We start from the raw sequence: 22,851 nt of genomic DNA on the forward strand, positions 1-22,851 counted from the left end.
TCTGAAAATTTACACAGTAAAAAATTTGTCGTCACTGTGTAAAGTGTAAAAATGTTTGTGTAGAATTTAATATTTTAGTGTGTAGAATTTAACATTTTAGTATGTTGATTCAACACAATAGAGTGTTGATTCAACACAAATTGTGTAAAAAAAGTCATCAACACAAATTTTTGTGTTAAATTTGACTAAAAATTTTTTACTGTGTAAATTCGACATTTTTAGTCTTAAAGATCGCTCAAGATTTTTGAAATTTTCAAATTTTTTGCTTGAGAAAGGAATTAGAGAAGAATTAAAGATAACTCTTCGGATTGTATCTAATTGTTGATGAAAATAAAAAAAATTAAACAATTAAAGATTATCAAGTGAATCGATTTGTTATCAGATGCCGGATAAATTTTTGTCAATTAAAATTTAGTAATTATAATTGTATTTTTGACTTTTATTTGTCTCTCGTGGTTTATTTATTTTCTTCATTTTTTCAACTTTAGGAAAAAAAATGAAAAGTTCGTTGATGTTCATTTTTAGAAGTCGTTCGAAAATATTTTAGGTCCACTACTTTGAAAATTCCAAAAATCTTGAGTGACTTTTAAGACTAAAAATATTGACTTTAAATTTTCAGAATGTACATAATTTTCAACCTACAAAATAAAATGACTAAAACATTCAATTTTTGACGATTTTGGAAACTTTTCAAATTCTCGAGCGATCCCTGAAATTTTTTTTAGCTGATCTTTTAATTAAGACTCTTATCATGACAAACTTAGATATTTTCATCGGAGACTCTAAATTTAAAAAAATTCCTTTTTTTTTTGTGCCACGTTAATTTATAAAAAAATTCTAAGCAATATGTAAGATTGAAATCTTAAGATTTTATTATGCTCATAATTTACAATATAATACAAATAAAATCTAATAATAATAATCAGGTGGGAAGGGTTCAATAAATTTGTTTTTTCTAATTATCATTATATTCATTTATTTATCCACAAACGATCAACTGCGCAATATTAGTGCGTAAAATACGGTTTAAACTTGACAATAAATTCATTACAATTTCTAATTATAGCTTCAAAACTCCCCGATTTTAAATTTACTATCCAAAACTCTCTAGCCTCAATAAAGTGCCATCGGGGGAACATTCCTACAATATAACATACTACAATACCGTTAAATTTCTAATATTAATCGAACATTTTATTATAATATTACCATTAACATTGATAGAATTGATATTGATAACGTGATCTACTCAAAAATTTTTGGTGCGACCAGTGCATAAAATAAATGATTAAACAAATATACATATATCATTTTAAAAATATAATTCTAACATAAGATAAAACATAATAATAATATTTTCAAAATACAATATATCATAATTACTGTTAAATATATTTATATATTTAAATCCACGAATATTTAAGTCTCACTTGTCCTTTCTAATTCATAAATGAAAAATAAAGGTTCACAGAAAATACTTTAAAATAATAAAAATCGCTTTTCACTTCGCCAAAGTTTAATTTAAAAATTTTTTTAGATTATTCTAATTATACTTTCTGTTGTCGTGAGAATTAAATATTCGTGCATTGTAATAAAATAAAATAAAAACATAATATAGAGATTGAAAATAATGATGGATGGGTGATTTTATACAGGAAAATGATGAGTACGTGCATTCAAATATTCTGATTAAGAAAGACAAAAAATACTGTATGCTCGGAGGGTTTTTAAATATAATCTAGGTTACAAGATGTTCAATAATTTTAAGGGGGTATTTTGGTTTAGAAACATGAAATAATTTCAGGTAAATTTTTAAAGTGCCGTACAAAAAGGCAATCAATATTTTTTTAACAAATAAATTATGGTAAAAAAAATTAGAAAAAAAAATTAAAATTTTAAAAAATTGAAAATTCAATTTTTTAAAAATAATTTTTTGGATCAAATTTATTTATTAAAGAACATTTAAAAATAGTCAAGTGACTACTAACTTTAATGAAAATTAATTTAGCAGATATTTGATAATTCTAAAAATTTTTTTAACAAATAAATTATGGCAAAAAAAAATTAGAAAAAAAAATTGAAATGTAGAAATTTTTAAAAATTGAAAATCCAATTTTTGAAAAATAATTTTTTGGATCAAATTTATTTGTCAAAGAATATTTAAAAATAGTCAAGTGACTACTAACTTTAATGAAAATTAATTTAGCAGATATTTGATAATTCTAAAAATTTTTTTAACAAATAAATTATGGCAAAAAAAATTAGAAAAAAAATTTAAATTTTTAAAAATTGAAAATCCAATTTTTTGGATCAAATTCATTTGTTAAAAAACATTTAAAAATAGTCAAGTGACTGCTAACTTTAATGAAAATTAATTAGCAGATATTTGATAATTTAAAAAATTTTTTAAATATTAAATTATGGTAAAAAAAATTAGAAAAAAAAAATTGAAAATCCAATTTTTTGGATCAAATTCATTTGTAAAAGAACATTTAAAAATAATCAAGTGACTGCTGACTTTAATGAAAATTAATTTAGCAGATTTTTAATAATTTTAAAAATTTTTTTAACAAATAAATTATGGCAAAAAAAATTAGAAAAAAAAAATTGAAATTTAAAAAAATTGAAAATCCAATTTTTTTAAAATAATTTTTTGGATCGAATGACTGCTAACTTTAATATCACTATTTTTTTCTGTATTCTTATAATATTGATCAATAACTTGTAAAAAAAATAGTAAAAATATTGATTGTTTTTTTACGGCACTTAAAAAATTACCTGAAATTTCATGCTTCTAGACCAAAATCCCCCCTTAAGGGTTATTAGTTACCAATAATTAATAATTAATAATAATATATAGACTCTTAGATTCTTGTAGCTTGCATTTTTTTGATGGCATTCGTCAGATGAAGTATCTCAGTGTTGACTTGATTGACAAGACCCTCGAGTCTTTCGACAGAGTCAAGAACTTCAACTCTCTGCGTGTGTGGGTTGAATCTGACCTCGAAGGGCCTGCTCATGGTGCTGACCCAGCGCCTGAATTTTTCTTTAGCGTCCTCGAAGCTTTCCGCGACGTAGTAGATCGGTTGGAAGTCTTGGTCCTGGTACGGCTGGAGGGCCGTGGTCGAGGGGTCGAATGGTCTGTGCTCACATTTGTCACTCAGGGAGTGCAAAAGCTCTCCGTACGCTGACAGCAATCCAGCTCCGTAAGCCTTTACTTCGTTTCCTTCCTTGCAAAGACCGAACTCGACGGTGAACCAGTAGATCGTGGACAATTTTTCGATTTCTTCGTCGGAAGCTCCAAGGGAGGCGAGACCGATTTCTTGTGAGAACTGGGCGAAGCTTGGGTCGGCGAGCAGCGGCATGTGACCCAGGAGCTCGTGGATGCAATCACTGTTTTCAAGATAAATACGTGTAAATAATATAATAGGATTGCTTGTTTTATTGAGTTATCGTTTTGATAGATAGATAGGTAATTTTATTATTAATTATTAACGGGGAGAATCACTTGGAAACTAAAAGTTAGTTATCAACTGATGCTAAAGCAAAATATAGGCGTCGTTGACGTTAAAAGCCAATTAGTGTTCCATTACAAGCTTCAGAGGCTAAGGTAATTTTGTTATACTCTTGGCTCTTTATATTCTACATGTATCTGGACATACTACAGGCTTATATTTTATGAATAATAATAATTATTTTTTATTTTTTTTTTTTTTCAAGACAATGAAACTTGAAAATGATTTTCTTTGTCTTATTATTGGCAAAATTTGACAATTTATTAACAAGTTTAATTTTATTTTAATGATCATCTGTGAATTTAATTTTAATTTTAATTTGAAGTAATTATAAATTTATTGAAGTGAAAAATTTTTAATAACAATTTTTTGGTATTATTATTATCTATATTATTAATAAAATAAGAAAAATTTTGTGTCCAAGATAGTCATATGATAAAATCGAAAATTCTCTATCTCTAGATAGATAATTAAGAAATTACCTTGTATCTCCTGAACTATTGACATTTTTAAAGATATAAGCTCATCCCGATGTTACGCTCATCGAGACCTTTCATTTGAGTACCCACATCGATTTTTCATATATTTTATATATTTATATATTTATATATATTTATGTATATATGAAAAATATATGAAAATGCCATGTGGGTACTCAAATGAAAGCTCTTGATGAGTGTAACATCACGATGAGCTTATATCCTTAAAAACGTCAACATTTAAGAAAGTACAGTGCAATTTAACAAAAATCTTGTGAAATATTGACGATTTTTAAGTTATCAGCTCATCCTGACATTATACTCATCGAGACCTTTCATTTGAATACCCACGTCAATTTTTCATATATTTATATATATTATATATATGTATATATAAAAAATATATAAAAATACATGTGGGTACTCAAATGAAACCTCTTGATGAGTGTAACATCGAGATGAGCTTATATTTTTGAAAAAGTCAATAGCTGAGAAAGTACAGTGCAATTTAACAAATATCTTGTGAACTATTGACATTTTTAAAGTTATAAGCTCACCCCGACATTATATTCATCGAGACCTTTCATTTGAGTACCCACATTAATTTTTCATATATTTATATATATTATATATATGAATATATGAAAAATATATCAAAAATGTATGTGGGTACTCAAATGAAAGCTGTTGATGAGTGTGACATCAAGATGAGCTTATATTTTTAAAAACGTCAAGAAAGTACAGTGCAATTTAACAAATATCTTGCGAACTATTGACATTTTTAAAGTTATAAGCTCATCCTGATATTACACTCATCAAGATCTTTCATCTGAGTACCCACATCAATTTTTCATATATTTATATATATTATATATATACATATATATATATATATCGACGTTCTAATTAGCAAATTGTCTAACTCCATTTTAGAGAATCTTCTATTTGTACAAAAAAAAAAAAAAAACAATTAGTTCAAAATTTATTATCACTTTAAAAAACCATTTAATATCATTATTATCTAATGGAGATATAATATTTAGGTTTGAATCATTCAAATAATTTATAATTGGATTATTGCTACATCAAAAAGTTAAAATATCATCCTATCAAAAATGAGGAGTTAGACAAATTGTTAATTAGACCGTCGATATGTATATATGAAAAATATATCAAAATTCATGTAGGTATTCAAATGAAAGCTTTTGATGAGTGTAACATCAAGATGAGCTTATATCCTTAAAAACGTCAATATTTAAGAAAGTACAGTGGAATTTAACTAAAGTCATTATTTAATAAAGCAAAAGTTTTTTTATTTATAGTTGCTAGTTATTATTATTATTATTATTAAAACTGGAAAAAAATAGTTTTTAATTTTTCAATCAAATAATAATAATACCATCAATTGCTTTTAAATTTTTCAAAGTAAAAAATTTTTTAATTTTCCTGCATCAAAAATTTTTCTACTTCATTTAAAATGATCAAATTTTTAAAAATAATTCTATCAAAAAATTAAATAATTTTGTCATCACTGTAGTATGTCTATTGATAAATATTCCAAAAAATCTAATCATTTAACAAAAAAAAATTGACTTACGGTTCAGGAGTATGGTACGGGCTGTTGATGTGTCTGACATACTGTGTGCTTTGGAATATTCTGAAAGCAAGACTGGACAAAAAGTCTCTAGCAGTAAGGAGTCCAGCAGCGGGACGCAGAGTGAATCCGGTGTTTCTGTTCAAAAAATCGCTGACTTCTTGAAGCTGAGGAATGCGATGAGAAACGAAAATCTTTTCATCTCGTAGCTTTTTGAATACACGTTGGTACTCGATGCACGCGTGTTTTGGAACCAAATCGACGACAGTGTTGAAGACTCGCAACCAGGTCTCATTTTCGGTCTCAGTGTAGGGAATAGAAGGGATAGGGTCGCCGTATTTGTAAGCGAAAGCTATCTCGGCGATGATTTTCCTGCGAGCGCGGTACTCCTTATCAGCGAATCCTGGGTGATTCATGTCCAAGTCCGGCTCGTACTTGGTCATCAGATGGTTGCAATTGTCGAGGTCGGAGGCGTGACGTGGAAACCATGGGTCTTTGATGCTGACAGAGTTGTCTGTGAGAAGGGTTACTTCTTCAAGCGCGGCACTTTGCCGCAAATTGCGGATCAGTTGCAACAGACACTGACGTGTCATGTCCACCTTGACCAGTACATCAAATTGAGAGCCTTCTTTGCGCGATGGACGCGATTCCAGATGGGTGACAGTGCCCTTGAAATTTTCTATGGCCTTCAGTATACGCGCAAGCGAGCCTATTCCATCGCGTAAACGCAGCATCAATGTCGCTTTTTGGATTCCTGTTTCACCATCCGGACTTTCGGCTATTGATTTTGCAAGTACTACTTCTTCTTCAGTTAGTCCGTAATCTGGTTGGAAAAAAAATTAATTTTTTTATCAAAAAAATATTTTAATTTTTTCATTAAAAAAAAAGTTTTAATTTTTTTATTAAAAAAAATTTTTGTTTTTAATTTTATTTTTTTCGTTGAAAAAAAATTTTATTAAAAAAAGAATTTTAATTTTTTTATTAAAAAAAAATTCAGCAGAGCTACTTTCAAAAACGCGAAAAATATTTATTAGGGTGTTGTAAAATATTTACGGTATTGTAGTATGTTATATTAAAATTTTAAAATTAAACTTTGGCGAAGTGAAAAGCGATTTTTATTATTTTAAAGTATTTTCTGTGAGCCTTTATTTTTCATATATGAATTAGAAAGGAAAAGTGAGACTTAAATATATAAATATATTTAACAGTAATTATGTTATATTGTATTTTGAAAATATTATTATTATGTTAGAATTATATTTTTAAAATGATATATGTATATCTGTTTAATCATTTATTTTATGCACTGGTCGCACCAAAAATTTTTGAGTAGATCACGTTATCAATATTAATTCTATCAATGTTAATGGTAATATTATAATAAAATGTTCGATTAATATTAGAAATTTAACGGTATTGTAGTATGTTATATTGTAGGAATGTTCCCCCGATGGCACTTTATTGAGGCTAGAGAGTTTTGGATAGTAAATTTAAAATCGGGGAGTTTTGAAGCTATAATTAGAAATTGTAATGAATTTATTGTCAAGTTTAAACCGTATTTTACGCACTTATATCGCGTAGTTGATCGTTTGTGGATAAGTAAATGAATATAATGATAATTAGAAAAAAAAAATTATTGAACCCTTCCCACCTGATTATTGTTATTAGATTTTATTTGTATTATAGTATAAATTATGAGCATAATAAAATCTTAAGATTTCAATCTTACATTGTTTAGAATTTTTGTATAAATTAAAGTGGCACAAAAAAAAAGGAATTTTTTAAAATTTAGATTCTCCGATGAAAATATGTAAGTTTGTCATGATAAGAGTCTTAAAAGATCAGCTCAAAAAAATTTCAGGCGCCGCTCGAAAATTTTAAAAGTTTCCAAACTCGTCAAAAATTGAATTTTTAATTTTTTAATCATTTTATTTTGTAGGTTGAAAATTATGTACATTCTGAAAATTTAAAGTCGATATTTTTAGTCTTAAAGGTCGCTCAAGATTTTTGGAATTTTCCAAGTAGTGGACCTAAAATATTTTCGAGCGACTTCTAAAAATGAACATCAACGAACTTTTCATTTTTTTTCCTAAAGTTGAAAAAATGAAGAAAATAAATAAACCACGAGAGACAAATAAAAGTCAAAAATACAATTATAATTACTAAATTTTAATTGACAAAATAAATAATCTTTAATTGTTTAATTTTTTTTATTTTCATCAACAATTAGATACAATCCGAAGAGTTACCTTTAATTCTTCTCTAATTCCTTTCTAAAGCAAAAAATTTGAAAATTTGAAAAATCTTGAGCGATCTTTAAGACTAAAAATGTCGACTTTATTTTCAGAATGATAAAATTTTAAACCTAGAAAATGCAATGAAAAAAACTAAACAAAAAATTTCAATTTTTGACGAGTTTTGAAATTTAAAAAAATCTTTAGCGAACCCTGAAAATTTTAAGCTGATTTTTTGAGAAAGCTCTCAAAAAATTGACAAATTATTATATTGTTTTATAAAACTCTATAAGTTTTTTTGGGCCGACCCAATACTTAAATCACTTAACTACAAAGTGGCACTACCATAAAATTCCGAGCGGTTAAATTTATTATTTTAAAAGCGATAAAATCATAGAGGAAATAATCCGACTATTCAAAGTCCATTTGCGCGGCTATAAAAAGAAAAAGTGCTTTCGGAAGAGAGTGTTGAGAAAGTACTCGTCATTGTCGCAGACTCCAAACTCACGGACCGTAAAAAATTGCTCTATACATCTATAACGTCGGTAAAAATATAAGAAAATTCTAGCTAATACAATTCTCAGTGCACAAAGCTACAGCAAAGACCTTTGTCAGTACTTCCGTAAAGTGTCGAGTGTGGGAGGTGCTTGTTTTCGCCCTCAATTTACTCGCCCTTACCTCAATCACTTTTTCCTTCGTCTAATAATATTTTCCGCTAAAAGTTTTATTACAAAAATATCAAACTTACATTCGTCGGGTCCAAAAGACTTCTCCTCTCCGTCCGATGATGAAGCTTCAGCCTTAGCTTCTGCAATTTATGCAAAAATTAACACACATGCAATGATGCTCATGCCAAAAAATCATAAACAAAAATTCAAAAAAAAATACCTCCATCTTGAGCAGCGCTCAAAGTTTCAGATTGTTCGTCATCGCTAGAAGACGTGTAAGGTTCCTCGTGGTCTTGCTGTTCTTGAGCGCAATTTGCCGGATCAGCACTTGAGTCTTTACAATCGAACAAAAACAAAAAAATGAACTAAAAATCGTGCACCATGCAAAAAAAAACGATAAATGAAGAAAATTTAAAAGAAACAAACCATTAGCTCTCTGACGGGCTTCTTCGAGAACACTTTGCTTGGTTTGCTTGACCACCAAAGTCTCAAAGCGCGCGTCGTCGACAAGAGATCTTCGACGAGCTGGATATCCATTCTAAAACACAAAGTAAAGGAACCAATTAAATATTAAATCAAAATTTGACCTGCTAAAGAAGAATTTCTTGACTGGAGAACAAACACACGCCCTTGGCGCGTAACCGAGAGATCTGGGTTCGATTCCCAGTCTGGGCTGTCTGATTATTTTTTCAATTACGGAAAAATTCCCACTGAGTAGGTCCCCCCTTTCCCCTATCCGTTCTTTCCCAACTCCCTTAAAATTTGCTTTATTATGGTAATTCTTGCTTTAAAAATTTTTTTCAACAACCCAGATAATCTTTTTTTCATTTTCTATATTATATAAATAAATTTGAACTTGATTTGCAAATACTGTGAAGGCTAAATGGTGTCAATTTTAAGAGCATAGAGAGAGCAGGGTTCGAATCCGGTCTCGGATTTATTTGTCTATTATTTTTTATTTCAAAAAAATTTAATATTTTTAAATTAAGTATTTACATTTTAAGCTGTAAAAATAAATTCTTAATTTAATAAATCGTCTATTTTTTAATGAAAATTTTTTTTAATTCAATTTAAAAATTTTTTTAGATTAATTTTCATAATAAATTACTTTCTAATTAAAAATTGAATTTATTAGAAGATCATTTTTTGGTTTAAGTGAACCTTTTTTAGAAAAAAATAGATATTTACACAGAAAGAAAAATTTCTTGACTGGAGTACAAAATTCTTGGCTCAAGAAAATTTTCGGGTGCCTGAAGGAAGACCGAAGTTGTGTTGGCCGAAGTAAAAATTTTTCTTTAAATTCTATTCTTGGTAGAAATTTTTTCTTAATTCGAATTATCATAAATACTTTATACAATAAATTTTTATATTTGATCAAGTTTTTTAGATACTTTAGGGAAGCAGCGCCACCTACTTCAGCTGAGAAAAAAATTTTCTCACCTTGATAAAATTTTTCTTTTGAATATTTGATACCTATTTTATATTATTTTAGCGTGCAATTATACATATTGAATTAAAAAAAAATGAAGAAATATTATTTGATCTTCCCATTGGATATGTTAATAAATAAAAATATTAATGAAAATTTACTTCTATCTTTATATTTAATTTTTTGGAGCAAGAAAGAAATTTTCTCAAGACAAGAAAATTTACTTCTATCAAGAACTAAATTTTTTGGAACAAGAGGCTGAATTTTCTCACAACAACAAGATTTTCTTGACTTAAATAAATTTTCTTGGATCAAGATCCGTATTTTTTAAAGCAAGAGAATGAATTTTATTGCAATAAGTGAAATTTCTTCTCAAAAAAAATTTTTTTTTTCGCTCAAGAAAATAATTAGGAAGAAAAATATTTTCTTGGCTCTTCACTTATATTATATAACTTTGCTTTAATATGGCTCTTTACCGTAAGATGGACGGTGGCGTTGTTTGCTCGGTGGGTCTTATATACGTGACTGAATAAAGTAGTCAGTACTTGTCTCGGATAGCTTAACTGGTAGAGCCCTTGGCGCGTAACCGAGAGATCTGGGTTCGATTCCCAGTCTGGGCTGTCTGATTATTTTGTCAATTACGGAAAAATTCCCACTGAGTAGGTCCCCCCCCCCTTTCCCCTATCCGTTCTTTCCCAACTCCCTTAAAATTTGCTTTAATATGGTAAAGTGAACCTTTTTTTCTGTATGAATAATTCAATACAAGAGACAAGAAGTCCAATTACAGAACCATTCTGTCCAACCGGACTTTAAGACCGAGAGGAAATAAAGAGGAAGGCTTTGATCATCCGCGGGAAATTGAGTGCAAGCCCCAGACATTACACGATACGGGTGGATGCGTTTGAATTAATAGAAGCTAATGCAGTGATTTCTTTAAAACTCCGTCAGAAGTGAATTGCAATTATCTATGGTAATTGTAGTTTATTGGCATCAGCAATAATGGGTAGTACTGACGTTAAATATAAATTGTTGAGCATGTTGTCGGTGTCGTCAAAGTGGGCCAAGTACTTTGCGAACGTACAGACAGCCGATGAGTATGTGATATTGCATCACCGCATAATCGGAGCTTGGATTATCACTAGGACTGCTATGGGACACCTATATAGGAGATTTGTTGCGTTAAAGGAGCCTTGATCTGTACTGCTGCAATAGACCAAGTGCTGCTTGCTGTTCGCACGCTATTGACCCGTCTTCTTCATTTGATTCATTTATTATTCTTGACATTTATATCGAGTTTTAACAAATTTATTAATTATTTATTTATTTATCAATCTTAAAAAAATGAATTTTTATTTGATATAAAATTATTAAGATATTAAATTTAAATCTTTATTAAAAATCAAATTATTGGTAGAAGCATTAAAGTCTTCAAACGTTCCTAAAGCAACAAAATTATTAAGTAGTTAATTCTACAATTTAATTGCAGTAAAGATTAACGAACTTAGAGTAACTGTCTTACTTATACATTGAGAGAAAAAAATTATTTAAATTATTATGTAAAAAATTTTGCGTCAAAAAAAAGTGTTAGAAATTTTTGTGTTGAATATTTAACAATTTTATGTGTAAATTTAATATTTATTCTGTTAAATCAAGACAAAAAAGTGTTAAAAATTTTTAACACAAATTTTTTTGACGCAATAACGCTAATTTTTTTACTGTATATTGTAATGAGGAATTAATTTTTTTAGATTTTTATTTTTTAGCTAAAGAAATAAAAAATTTTTTTACAGTAACAAATTTTGAATAAAAATTTGAAAATTTTCTAGCTAAATTATTTTTTTTTTGTGAAACTGTGAAAAAAATTTTTATTTCTTCAGCTAAAAAATAAAATTTTAAACAAATTAATTTCTTATTACAAAATTGCTCATTTTTTCTTTAAAATAAATTACATTGTACAGTAATTTTTTCATAATTTGAATGTAATATTTTAATAATATAAAAAATTAACTTCAAAATTGAAAATAAGCGCCAATTTTTCTTTAAATTTACAATTAATAATAATAATTTATAAAATAAAGCGACAGTTCTCTAATTATTAATAATAATTGTCAATATTTCAGTGAAAAAAAAAATTTTAACAAATTAATTTTTTATTACAAAATTGCTCATTTTTTCTTTAAAAAATTATTTTTAAGTAATTTTTCATGATTTAAATGTAATATTTTAATAATATAAAAAATTAACTTTAAAATTAAAAATAAGAGCCAATTTTTCTTGAAATTTACAATTAATAATAATAATTTATAAAATAAAGTGACAATTCTCTAATTACCAATAATAACTGACAATATTTTAGTACTGTAATTATTGCAACAACTAGCTTAATACTTCAGCAATTACTGCTAAGTATTAATTAATTAGATGAATAATAAATAAAAATGGAATTGATTTACATAGCGGATCACACGTGCGCAATTCTTTCGTTAGATAATTATAATAAAAAATAATGGTAATAAATAGATATCAGCGATATAATTACCATTATTATAATTATAACTATTTTATAAACATAAATATTAACAAAGTCTTTAAGCAGCGGTAGGAGGCGGAGTGTCGAGCCTCCAAGTTATAACGGTTACACTTATGCTCGATCCTAGTTTTGTCTCAGGGACTTATTATATTTTACAATCTCTCGGTTCTCATATTTATAACATATTCGTAATTATCATGCCAACAAGGCCAATACGATTTCTCAATCTCACGATTTCTTCGATCACAATAATTATAATCACCGTATCGTGATATCACGATAAGGACGACTAAGCTGAGGATCATCGGTAATATTGATGATGCTTCATATCGATCACCTTTTGAAAATTCGAACAAGGTCTCTGTTTTTCCACATCATCCAGCCGTCGCGTGATATTTTTTTATCATCCTTGCTTACATTTTTACTATTCATAAGTTTGAGTAATTATAAATATTATTTATCGGATATTCTAATAAAAAAAAAAACAGCTCTTAACTCTTAACTATCGAGTTATCGATGGATAATAAACATTATAAAATAATTAAGGACTGCAATGAAAAAAAAAAATTACTACTTGAGAAAATTTTCTTGTCTCAAGAATTGATCGAATTATTTTTTGTTTAATTTAAGTGAACCTATACGTTTGTAAATCTATTAAAATTAATGCCAATATTTTATTATCATGATAGATATTGATATTCTTTTGTCAAAAAATCAAAATTTATTTTAAACGATTTTTCACGGAAAAAAAAAAAAAAAAAAAAAAACAAGAATAATTACAGTATAAAATGTAAAATCAAAACTACACAGAAAAAAAGGTTCACTTGAGCTAAGAAAATATTTTTCTTCCTAATTATTTTCTTGAGCGAAAAAAAATTTTTTTTTACAAGAAATTTCACTTGTTCCAACAAAATTAATTTTCTTGCTTTAAGAAATACGTATCTTGATCCGAGAAAATTTATTTAAGTCAAGAAAATCTTGTTGTTTTGAGAAAATTCAGCCTCGAAGCTCCAAAAAATTTAGTTCTTGATAGAAGTAAATTTCCTTGTCTTGAGAAAATTTCTCTCTTGCTCCAAAAAATTAAATATAAAGATAGAAGTAAATTTCCATTAATATTTTTATTGATCAACATGTCAAGTGGGAAGATCAAATAATATTGAATCATTTTTTTTCATTTAATATGTATAATTGCACGCCAAAGTAATATAAAATGGGTATCAAATATTCAAGAGAAAAATTTTATCAAAGTGAGAAAATTTTTTTCTCAGCTGAAGTAGGTGGCGCTGATTCCCTAAAGTATCTAAAAATCTTGATTAAATATAAAAATTTATTGTATCAAGCATTTATGATAATTTTAATTAAGAAAAAATGACTTCCACCAAAAATAGAATTTCAAGAAAAATTTTTACTTCGGCCAACACAACTTCGGTCTTCCTTCAGACACCCGAAAATTTTCTTCGGCGAAGAATTTTGTTCTCCAAAAAGAAATTTTTCTTTCTGTGCAGCCTCTAGCTTCAAAAAATTTAGTTCTTGATAGAAGTAAATTTTCTTGTCTTGAGAAAATTTTTCTTTTGCTCCAAAAAATTAAATATAAAGATAGAAGTAAATTTCCATTAATATTTTTATTGATTAACATGTCAAATGGGAAGATCAAATAATATTGAATTATTTTTTTTCATTCAATATGTATAATTGCTCGCTAAAATAATATAAAATGGGTATCAAATATTCAAGAGAAAAATTTTCTCAAGTAGGTGGCGCTGCTTCCCTAAAGAATCTAAAAATCTTGATCAAATATAAAAATTTATTGTATCAAGTATTTATAATAATTTGAATTAAGAAAAAATGACTTCCACCAAGAATAGAATTTAAAGAAAAATTTTTACTTCGGCCAACACAACTTCGGTCTTCCTTCAGGCACCCGAAAATTTTTTTCAGCCAAGAATTTTGTTCTCTAGTCAAGAAATTTTTCTTTCTGTCTAGAAAAATTACAGTTCGAAATAACATTTTTCTAAATTCAAACTTTGAATGTTAATTTTCCGAGCTTTCAATCTAAATATTACATTCTACAATGTAATTCTTATAATATCTGTAATAATTACAATCTAAAACTGTAATTTTTCCAGTTTTCTTTTTTCCGTGTTGAGCCAAGAAATTTTATTCTGACCATAAAAATTTTTTTCTCAGTATGGAAAAACTGTGCCGAGTGACATAACTAAGTAGACATATCATCCGCGTGATCATTACATGTTTTAACAGTTTAAAGGAAAGTACTGATTAAAATATTTTTCTTTTAAACTTTCTCTAAGCCGTAATTTTCTTTAAAAATAAAAACGAATTATGTTTTTTTTTTTTTTTTTTAACATTTTATTTACATTAGACGATTATTTATTAACCGGTCATTAAACTTTGAGCTCTATCATTGTTATTTATTATTTTGGAGTCGCCGGTCGAATTTTCCTTTAAATAAAAATGGAGAATCTGTGTAAAGATTACGATGATGTGGAGAAAGTTCTTAACGGCTGAACTAACGGTGACGCGAGAGTTAATAAAGTGTTTGCTTGAGGAATCGGTTGTAATTTTGGAGCATTTACACTCGATCTTATCCAATTAATTATTATATACACATAATAATCCATCCGATTTGCGTAATACCGGAAAAATGGCTACCGAATAAATCAACCGTAAAGTTTATTAAAATAATCCAGTGAGTTTAAAATTTCGGTGTTAATAAATTTATTATTTTGTTGTAATTATCCATTAGTGCATTTAACGGCTCAATAAAATTTAAACCCGTTTTTACGGCGTGTAAGATAATAAATAACGATATTAATCAGCCAGCCTTGGGATTTCTTACGATTTGATGAATCTAGAATAAAGACTGAAAGGCCAAGGATTTTTTGTTTTATTTATTTTATTTATATTGTTGATTGTTAATGTATCTGTCCGAAGATATCCGTCAGGTTTAAATTAGCGATAAAACAAAGACAACTATTGACAACTTATGTACCGCAAGGTTGACGTTGTGTAACACATGGACTATTAAATTCCGTAAACTTTCTCCACACATCTTCTTTCACATTCAATTTGGCTTCTTTAAACACCTGATGTCATGGGCGAGGATGATAGGAAATTTCTCTCGGCCTAAAGACTCAATCTTGCTATAAGTTGTCAATTTAGTTGTCGTTGTTGTTGTTGTTAGCGCATGCCGGAACAAGTAAAGACCCACCAAGAGATAAATTCTCAAAAATCTTACAATTTTTTAAATAACCTTTTAATTTATTTTAATTTTGCTGATGTAATTTTTTTTTAACATTACGACAGTGACAAAAGTCACGTAAGATAAAAATTAATTTATTTTTGTTTAAAGTCGGTTTTTTTTGTTAGATTTGTTACGCTTTTTTTTTTTTAAATGTTTAAAATTTTAAAAAATATTTAAATATAAGCAATTTATTTTTTTAAATTTTAATTTTCAAAGTTAAAATTGATTTTAATAATTTTTTAAAATTTTAAATTAAATTTAATAATTTTTTAAAATTTTATAAAATTTTAAATTTAATAATTTTTAAAAATATTATAAAATTTAATAATTTTTTAAAATTTTAAATTAACTTTAATAATTTTTTAAAATTTTATCAAATTTAAAATTAATAATTTTTTAAAATTTTATAAAATTCAAAACTAACTTTAATAATTTCTAAAAATTTCATAAAATTTTTAATTAACTTTAATAATTTGTAATAACTTCAATAATTTTTTAAAATTTTATAAAATTTAAAATTAACCTTCATTATTTTTAATAATTTTATAAAATTTAAAATTGATTTTAATAATTTTAAAAAATTTAAAATTAATTGATAATGTTTAAAAATTTTACAAAAATTAAAATTAACTTTAATAATTTTTTACAAAAAATTTTAATTTAATTATTATTATTTTTTAGACTCAATTTTTTTTAAAACACGTGTTAAAAATAAAACTATTATTATTAATTATTTCTAACTTAAAAAATTGAAACTAAAAATAAAATGAATAATAATAATAAAACTTACCTCAATACTGTATGACTTTTTAATAGCGAACATTTCGCGGTTCTTTTGAGCAGCAGCAACAGCCATTGTCTTACAATGTGCAATAAAATAAAAAACTCAAAAATTTCCACACGGAACCACCGGAATTAAAAAAATTCCCTTTCTCAAATAGAATTATTAAAAAAATATAATAAATATGCCTGACACTCGGTATGAGCCTCACTGCAAATTTTCTCAAAATCAGGACAACGAAATATAATAAAAATACACCAAACCGTAAAATTCAAAAATAAAAATTCACTCAAAATAAAAAATATAAATAAATGATCAATGAAAAATTTTTAAAAAGTAACTCAACTCACGTGTAAAGTGAGCTGAATATATTAAAATATAAAAACGACGAAAACGATAAATTTAAAATTTTTCAAACGAAAATAATGATTGTTATTTCGTGTCCTGCTTTGGCGAAGCAAAAGAGCGAATGCGTTGACGGGGCGGTTTGTCGCGGCATATAAACGTTTCCTCCCTTCACTGGCGGCGGTTCGGGTCAGGGGTGTCCCTCTCCTCCGACTCCCACCCTCATGCACTTAGCAAGGGAAAAGAGAGGGCTTTTGGGTGATCTGTTATCCACGCGCTGCCTTAAGACTTACGATCCGATCAGATGGTCCTCCTCACTTTCGTAACTCTACACACGCACACACTCGCGCTCTCCAGTCTTGAAGGTTCACATTTTTCTTCCATCTCCTTCGCACCGCTAGCTCTAGCTCTTAACTTTTAATGTTATTTACATTTGTATTTATTATTTACTTATTTCACTTAGGATTTTGCCTACCGACGCGCGCACCTTACTACCCGCGCAGTTTTCCCATTGGCTGGTTTGTAATACGTGCGCACGCGGGCTTTCCACAATTTAATAGAGTTATTTATTTTACTTACCTCTACTCCCACCTTTTGATAGTTAGTACAGCGACAGTAATTGGTAATAAATATAGTATAATTGTTTTAGTGTCTGGTGACATGACTCAGACCTACGGTCTGATAATCTGAGGTATGAGAATAATAATTACCCTTTTTTATGTTCAAATATTTAAATGCTTTTGATTGATTATTTAAATTGATAAATTCTTCGGAAAGAAAGAAAAATGTGGATTTTTTTTACTTTAAAATTGAACAAATACTTATTTTACATACACAGAAAAAAAGGTTCATTTGAGCCAAGAAAATATTTTTCTTCCTAATTATTTTCTTGGGCGAAAAAATAATTTTTTTTTGACACAAGAAATTTCACTTATTCCAACAAAATTAATTCTCTTGCTTTAAGAAATACGTATCTTGATCCAAGAAAATTTATTTAAGTCAAGAAAATCTTGTTGTTGTGAGAAAATTCAGCCTCGAAGCTCCAAAAAATTTAGTTCTTGATAGAAGTAAATTTTCTTGTCTTGAGAAAATTTCTCTCTTGCTCCAAAAAATTAAATATAAAGATAGAAGTAAATTTTCATTAATATTTTTATTAATTAACATGTCAAATGGGAAGATCAAATAATATTGAATCATTTTTTTTCATTCAATATGTATAATTGTACGATAAATAATATAAAATGGGTATCAAATATTCAAGAGAAAAATTTTCTCAAGTGGCGCTGCTTCTCTAAAGTATCTAAAAATCTTGATCAAGTATAAAAATTTATTGTATCAAGTATTTATGATAATTTGAATTAAGAAAAAATAACTTCCACCAAGAATAGAGTTTAAAGAAAAATTTTTACTTCGGCCAACACAACTTCGGTCTTCCTCCAGGCACCCTAAAATTTTCTTGAGACAAGAATTTTGTTCTCCAGTCAAGAAATTTTTCTTTCTGTGTAATTTTTCAATTTTTAGGTAGATTTCGTAGAAATCTATCTATCATATTGGCCCTTGTGTTAGAATTCACACAGAATTTTGTCATTTTATCTCATATATAGTCGAGTAAGGCTCAAAATTAGCATTGGTTCAAAAGTTTATATATTTATGTAATATAACGCGGCTTGTGGACACGATAGTGCCTATAATTCTCGATGGATTTAGATGAAACTTGGTACACAGATTCTTTGGCTAATTACCTTGAATGATTTCAAAAATGAGCAAAATCGATCAATTAGTTTAGAAATAGCGGCCATTAAAAATTTTCAAAATAATAAAAATCACGTTTTTGATCACTTCATTGATGTATAACTTTTGATTGAAAACAGAGAGCTAATTTTTTGAAAAATTCATGTGACAGCTCATGAAATTACCTTTAATTTGACGGATATAACATTGACATTTTGACCATTTTTAGTTATTTTATCAAAGTTAAGAGTGCAATTGAACCATTTTCAGGCAATTTGTAGTACAACCGACTTATGAATGTTATTCTATCGATAATTCTCAATAGGTCCTAATGATATTTAGTATATAAATTGCTTGAACAATTAGCTTGAATAAGCCTCAAAATGAGCGAAATTCGTCAATACGTTTAGAAATGGTAGCTTCTCAAAATTAGCAGAAAAGCGAAAAAAAAATTTTTTCAGTGTATAATTTTATACATATTTTTTTAATTGGGTCAGTTTTTCATTTTTTTTAAAGAAAAAAAAAAATATAAATTCTTTAAAGAAAAATATGGATTTTTTTACTTTAAAACTGAACAAATACTTATTTTACATAATTTTTCAAATTTTATTAATAAATTTCTTACAACAATAATTGAGATACCTAATTAAGTTCAAGAAAAAAAGAGCAAATGAAAATTAGCAGTTTTTGATAACATTTTTACTAAATAAAATCCTTAGATTGGTTTTTATAATTTTTAATGTATTTTCTAAAAAGTTTTCAAAAATTCAATTTACAAACTGCAATTTTTCCTGTTTTTTATTCGAGAACTTCGAACTTTAATAACCTATACTGTAAATTGTACTTTTTCATGTTTTTGACAATCAAAAACAGTTGAGCTTTACATAAAAAAAAATTACATTTTTTTCTCTAACAATATAAAAAGTAATTTTTGATACAACATAGAAAAAAGAGCATTTTAAAAATTGCGGTTTCTGTGCTTTGAATAAAATTAATTTTATTATAGAATTTTTTGTCTTAATTCGAGTCGATGAAACTTATAAAACAAGTTTTTTTGTTTCAAGAGTTTTTTTTCTTGAATTGAGTCAATCTTTTTGTTTTATTTTTCAGTTTAACAATAAGAAGAATTTAAAAAAAATTCTACATATTTATTTTTACAGTTTTAAAATTTAATTCTTAAAAAATTTACAAAAATTCAATTTTCAAATGTAATTTTTCTAATTTCTTGTTCGGCGATACTCACCTTCTATAAATTGTACTTTAAACTATTATTTTTCCGTGAACCTATCGTGCAGTTGTAATTATCGATAAACACTAGGAATAATTACTATATTATAAAAAAAGTCTATCCACTTTATATTCCTCAGAATTTAGAGAAATACCTGACACAAAAGGACTTATATTTCCTTCCTTAATAAATTCCGTTACTTTCCCAATATTAATTCTTTACAAGAATGAATATTCCAGCTCTGCGATTTATATATTTATTTATTTATTTTTTTTTTTAAAGCCGCTAACTATTAATTCATAATTTATGCTCTCGATGAAATCTAATCAGACTTTCATGTATCAAGGCTACCGCGCCTGTCTATACAGGATAACACTTGCTAATACCAATTACAAAGAAATTTGTCTTAGCATAAAAGTTGTTTGAATAAAATCTTGATTCTTTGTCTAGAAAATAATAATTTTACGGGCAATAAGTTCCAATATAATTAAAAAATAATATTAAATATAAAAAAATTGTTAGCAGTCACTTTCCTTTTTAATCAAAACATTATAAAAAATGGCTATTCAATTATTTTTTTACGGTATTACCTAATCACAATGATTATTATTTAATAAAAAATTAAATACAATAATATTTGTGGTTTAGATCGGTAGCAATTTACCAATGACCTTAAACTACCGGAAGAATTTAACTTCAAGGTCACTAATCAGTCATAAAATTTTCATTGCAAACAGTTTGTAACAAAAAAATTAACCTTTACTATTACAATTATTCATAATTGAAAAATGATAAATATTAGACAGGAAGATAATAACGTCTGAAGAATTTTTGAAGATCGGTTTATATATTATTGAAATGTTAAATGATGAATTGGTAAAAAATTAAAAGCTGATGAAATAAATAAAAACAAACAATAAGAAAAATAAATTTTCAAAAGACAAAGAGTGCATTATTATTATTAATTTTATATTTTTGAATAATAATGATAATAATAATAATAAATAATAGTTTTTTTTTTTTTTTTTTTCTTTTTTTTACTTGTATACCGTTCTTGGTTTTTACAAGGCTGGGTAGATGGTAGCTGTCGCATTCCGCGAGTGCGCCACCGTCCTGTGTTTTTATACTGTCCTTGTTATTATTCAACGCTTTTTTGGACCCCAGCACATCCTCTTTTCACTCCTGTATTTTCACTACATAATCAACCCTTATTTTTGGCACATTTATATACTCAACTCTTTATTATTATCACGCGGCTGTGGACCGACTTGTGCTTTCTGTACTGTATTTACCCTATTCCTCACCCCTTTTTATCAGTTGTTGGAATAGTGGCGATGGGGAAACCACAGAGAAAACCCATGCCAGTACAGCTCGGCTACCGGAGCGACCCCCGACGGTTGGTGTTGGAACTATTCGAACAACCGTCGGGGCTCGAACCCTCGCCTCACGGCATGATGTGCGAGCGAACTAACGGGATAATGACTTAACCCGCTCGGCCATCATGCCGCTTAATAAATAATAGTTTAAAAAAACTAAAAACACGCTTTTTATAGAAAACCAAACTAAAAAATAGAAAATAAATTTAAATTAAGAATAGTGTTAAAAATTTCAATAAATATAAATTAATAATAGTGTAAATAAAAAAAATGTATTTTATTTTAAAAAAAGCGTGAGGTGCATGGTGTCAATAGTTATAAATATTTTATTGACAGATATGAGTAGAGTGATTATCATTTTGATAATATCTTAAAAAGCACCCCACGCTTTTTTTAAAATAAAATACATTTTTTTTATTTACACTATTATTAATTTATATTTATTGAAATTTTTAACACTATTCTTAATTTAAATTTATTTTCTATTTTTAGTTTGGTTTTCTATAAAATGCGTGTTTTTAGTTTTTAAACTATTATTTATTTTTACTTTTAGTTTGGTTTATTTATAAAAGCGTGATTTTTTAGTTTTTTTAAACTATTATTTGTTGATTATCAAAAATATTCAGGCGCGCAAATTACCCACGGAGAGTTACATACTGACATACTGACATACTGACATACAAGTGAAGCTAATAATAAAAAATAATTATTTATAAATATTATAAATACGGGGAATCAGAGTTCGATTTCGGAGAGGGAGCCTGAGAAACGGCTACCAGAACCAAGGAAGGCCGCAGGCGCGCAGATTACCCACGGAGAGTTACTGACAAACTGACAAACAAACTGACATACAAGTGAAGCTAATATAAAGCGTGTAATAAATATCATAGTACCCAGGCAGCACTGCTTAAATTAACTGATGAAATTCGACTAGCAATCACATGGTTTCACTTTTATCTAATAGGAAGATCGCAAGCAGTTGTTGATTCCACAAATACCCCATCAAGATGGGTTAATACTACTTCAGGTGTTCCTCAGGGATCAGTACTAGGTCCAATTTTATTTCTAATAGTTATAAATAATGTGGCTAAAAAGCTAAAATACTGCAAGCATGGCTTATTTGCAGATGATAAATGGGCTTATTTGCATTTCAAGTTATATCATCTATATAAAGCAGCTTCAAACTTAACTGCCGATGCTTAAGCAGTAGCAGACTGGGCTCGTGAAAATGACCTCGAAATAAATTATAAGAAGACCAAAGTCATGATCTTGGGAAGTAAACACAAATTGAGATTACTTGAAAACTTTGAGCTACCTGAGATCATTATAGATGGCAATGTAATACCATATACAAATTCAACCAAACATCTAGGAGTCCATCTTTCAAATAATCTTTCTTGGAATACGCACATCTCACAGGTATCACGCAAAGCTTATGGTTCACTAAATAGTTTAAAACGTAGGAAGAATTTTCTGTCCACACAGACCTGCAAGTTATTAGTTTCTGCTACTATCCTTCCTATTATTGACTATTGCTCAGTAGTGTTTCTCAACTTATCGAACGAACTTGATTGCAAATTGCAGCGACTTGTTAACAATGCTATTCGATTCATTTTTAATTTGAGGCGAGATCAACACATCACACCATATCGACGGTCATTAAATTGGTTAAATGTAAA

The 22,851-nt window shown here is 27.6% G+C and overlaps 1 protein-coding gene across 1 annotated transcript; it reads right to left on the reverse strand.

The window, feature by feature from the left end:
- Positions 1-949: 949 nt before the first annotated feature.
- On the reverse strand, positions 950-16,964 carry LOC123266818 (tyrosine 3-monooxygenase). Its single transcript, XM_044731259.1, has 7 exons — positions 16,502-16,964; positions 8,917-9,028; positions 8,711-8,824; positions 8,571-8,630; positions 5,592-6,411; positions 2,818-3,393; positions 950-1,768 (listed from the first exon to the last, which is right to left on the reverse strand). The coding sequence occupies exons 1-6, from the start codon at positions 16,565-16,567 to the stop codon at positions 2,865-2,867; spliced, it is 1,701 nt and encodes a 566-aa protein (XP_044587194.1). The 5' UTR covers positions 16,568-16,964; the 3' UTR covers positions 950-1,768; positions 2,818-2,864.
- Positions 16,965-22,851: the final 5,887 nt, after the last annotated feature.

This window comes from Cotesia glomerata, linkage group LG6 (genome assembly GCF_020080835.1).
Source record: "Cotesia glomerata isolate CgM1 linkage group LG6, MPM_Cglom_v2.3, whole genome shotgun sequence".
Lineage (NCBI taxonomy): Eukaryota > Metazoa > Arthropoda > Insecta > Hymenoptera > Braconidae > Cotesia > Cotesia glomerata.

Excerpts from the sequence above, each read along its gene's own strand:
- LOC123266818 (XM_044731259.1), bottom strand. The coding sequence starts at position 16,567 with ATGGCTGTTGCTGCTGCTCAAAAGAACCGCGAAATGTTCGCTATTAAA. Across the intron at positions 9,029-16,501 it reads AAAAGTCATACAGTATTGAG|AATGGATATCCAGCTCGTCG; the intron begins GTAAGTTTTATT and ends TTTGTGTTTTAG. Across the intron at positions 8,825-8,916 it reads AGCCCGTCAGAGAGCTAATG|ACTCAAGTGCTGATCCGGCA; the intron begins GTTTGTTTCTTT and ends TCGATTGTAAAG.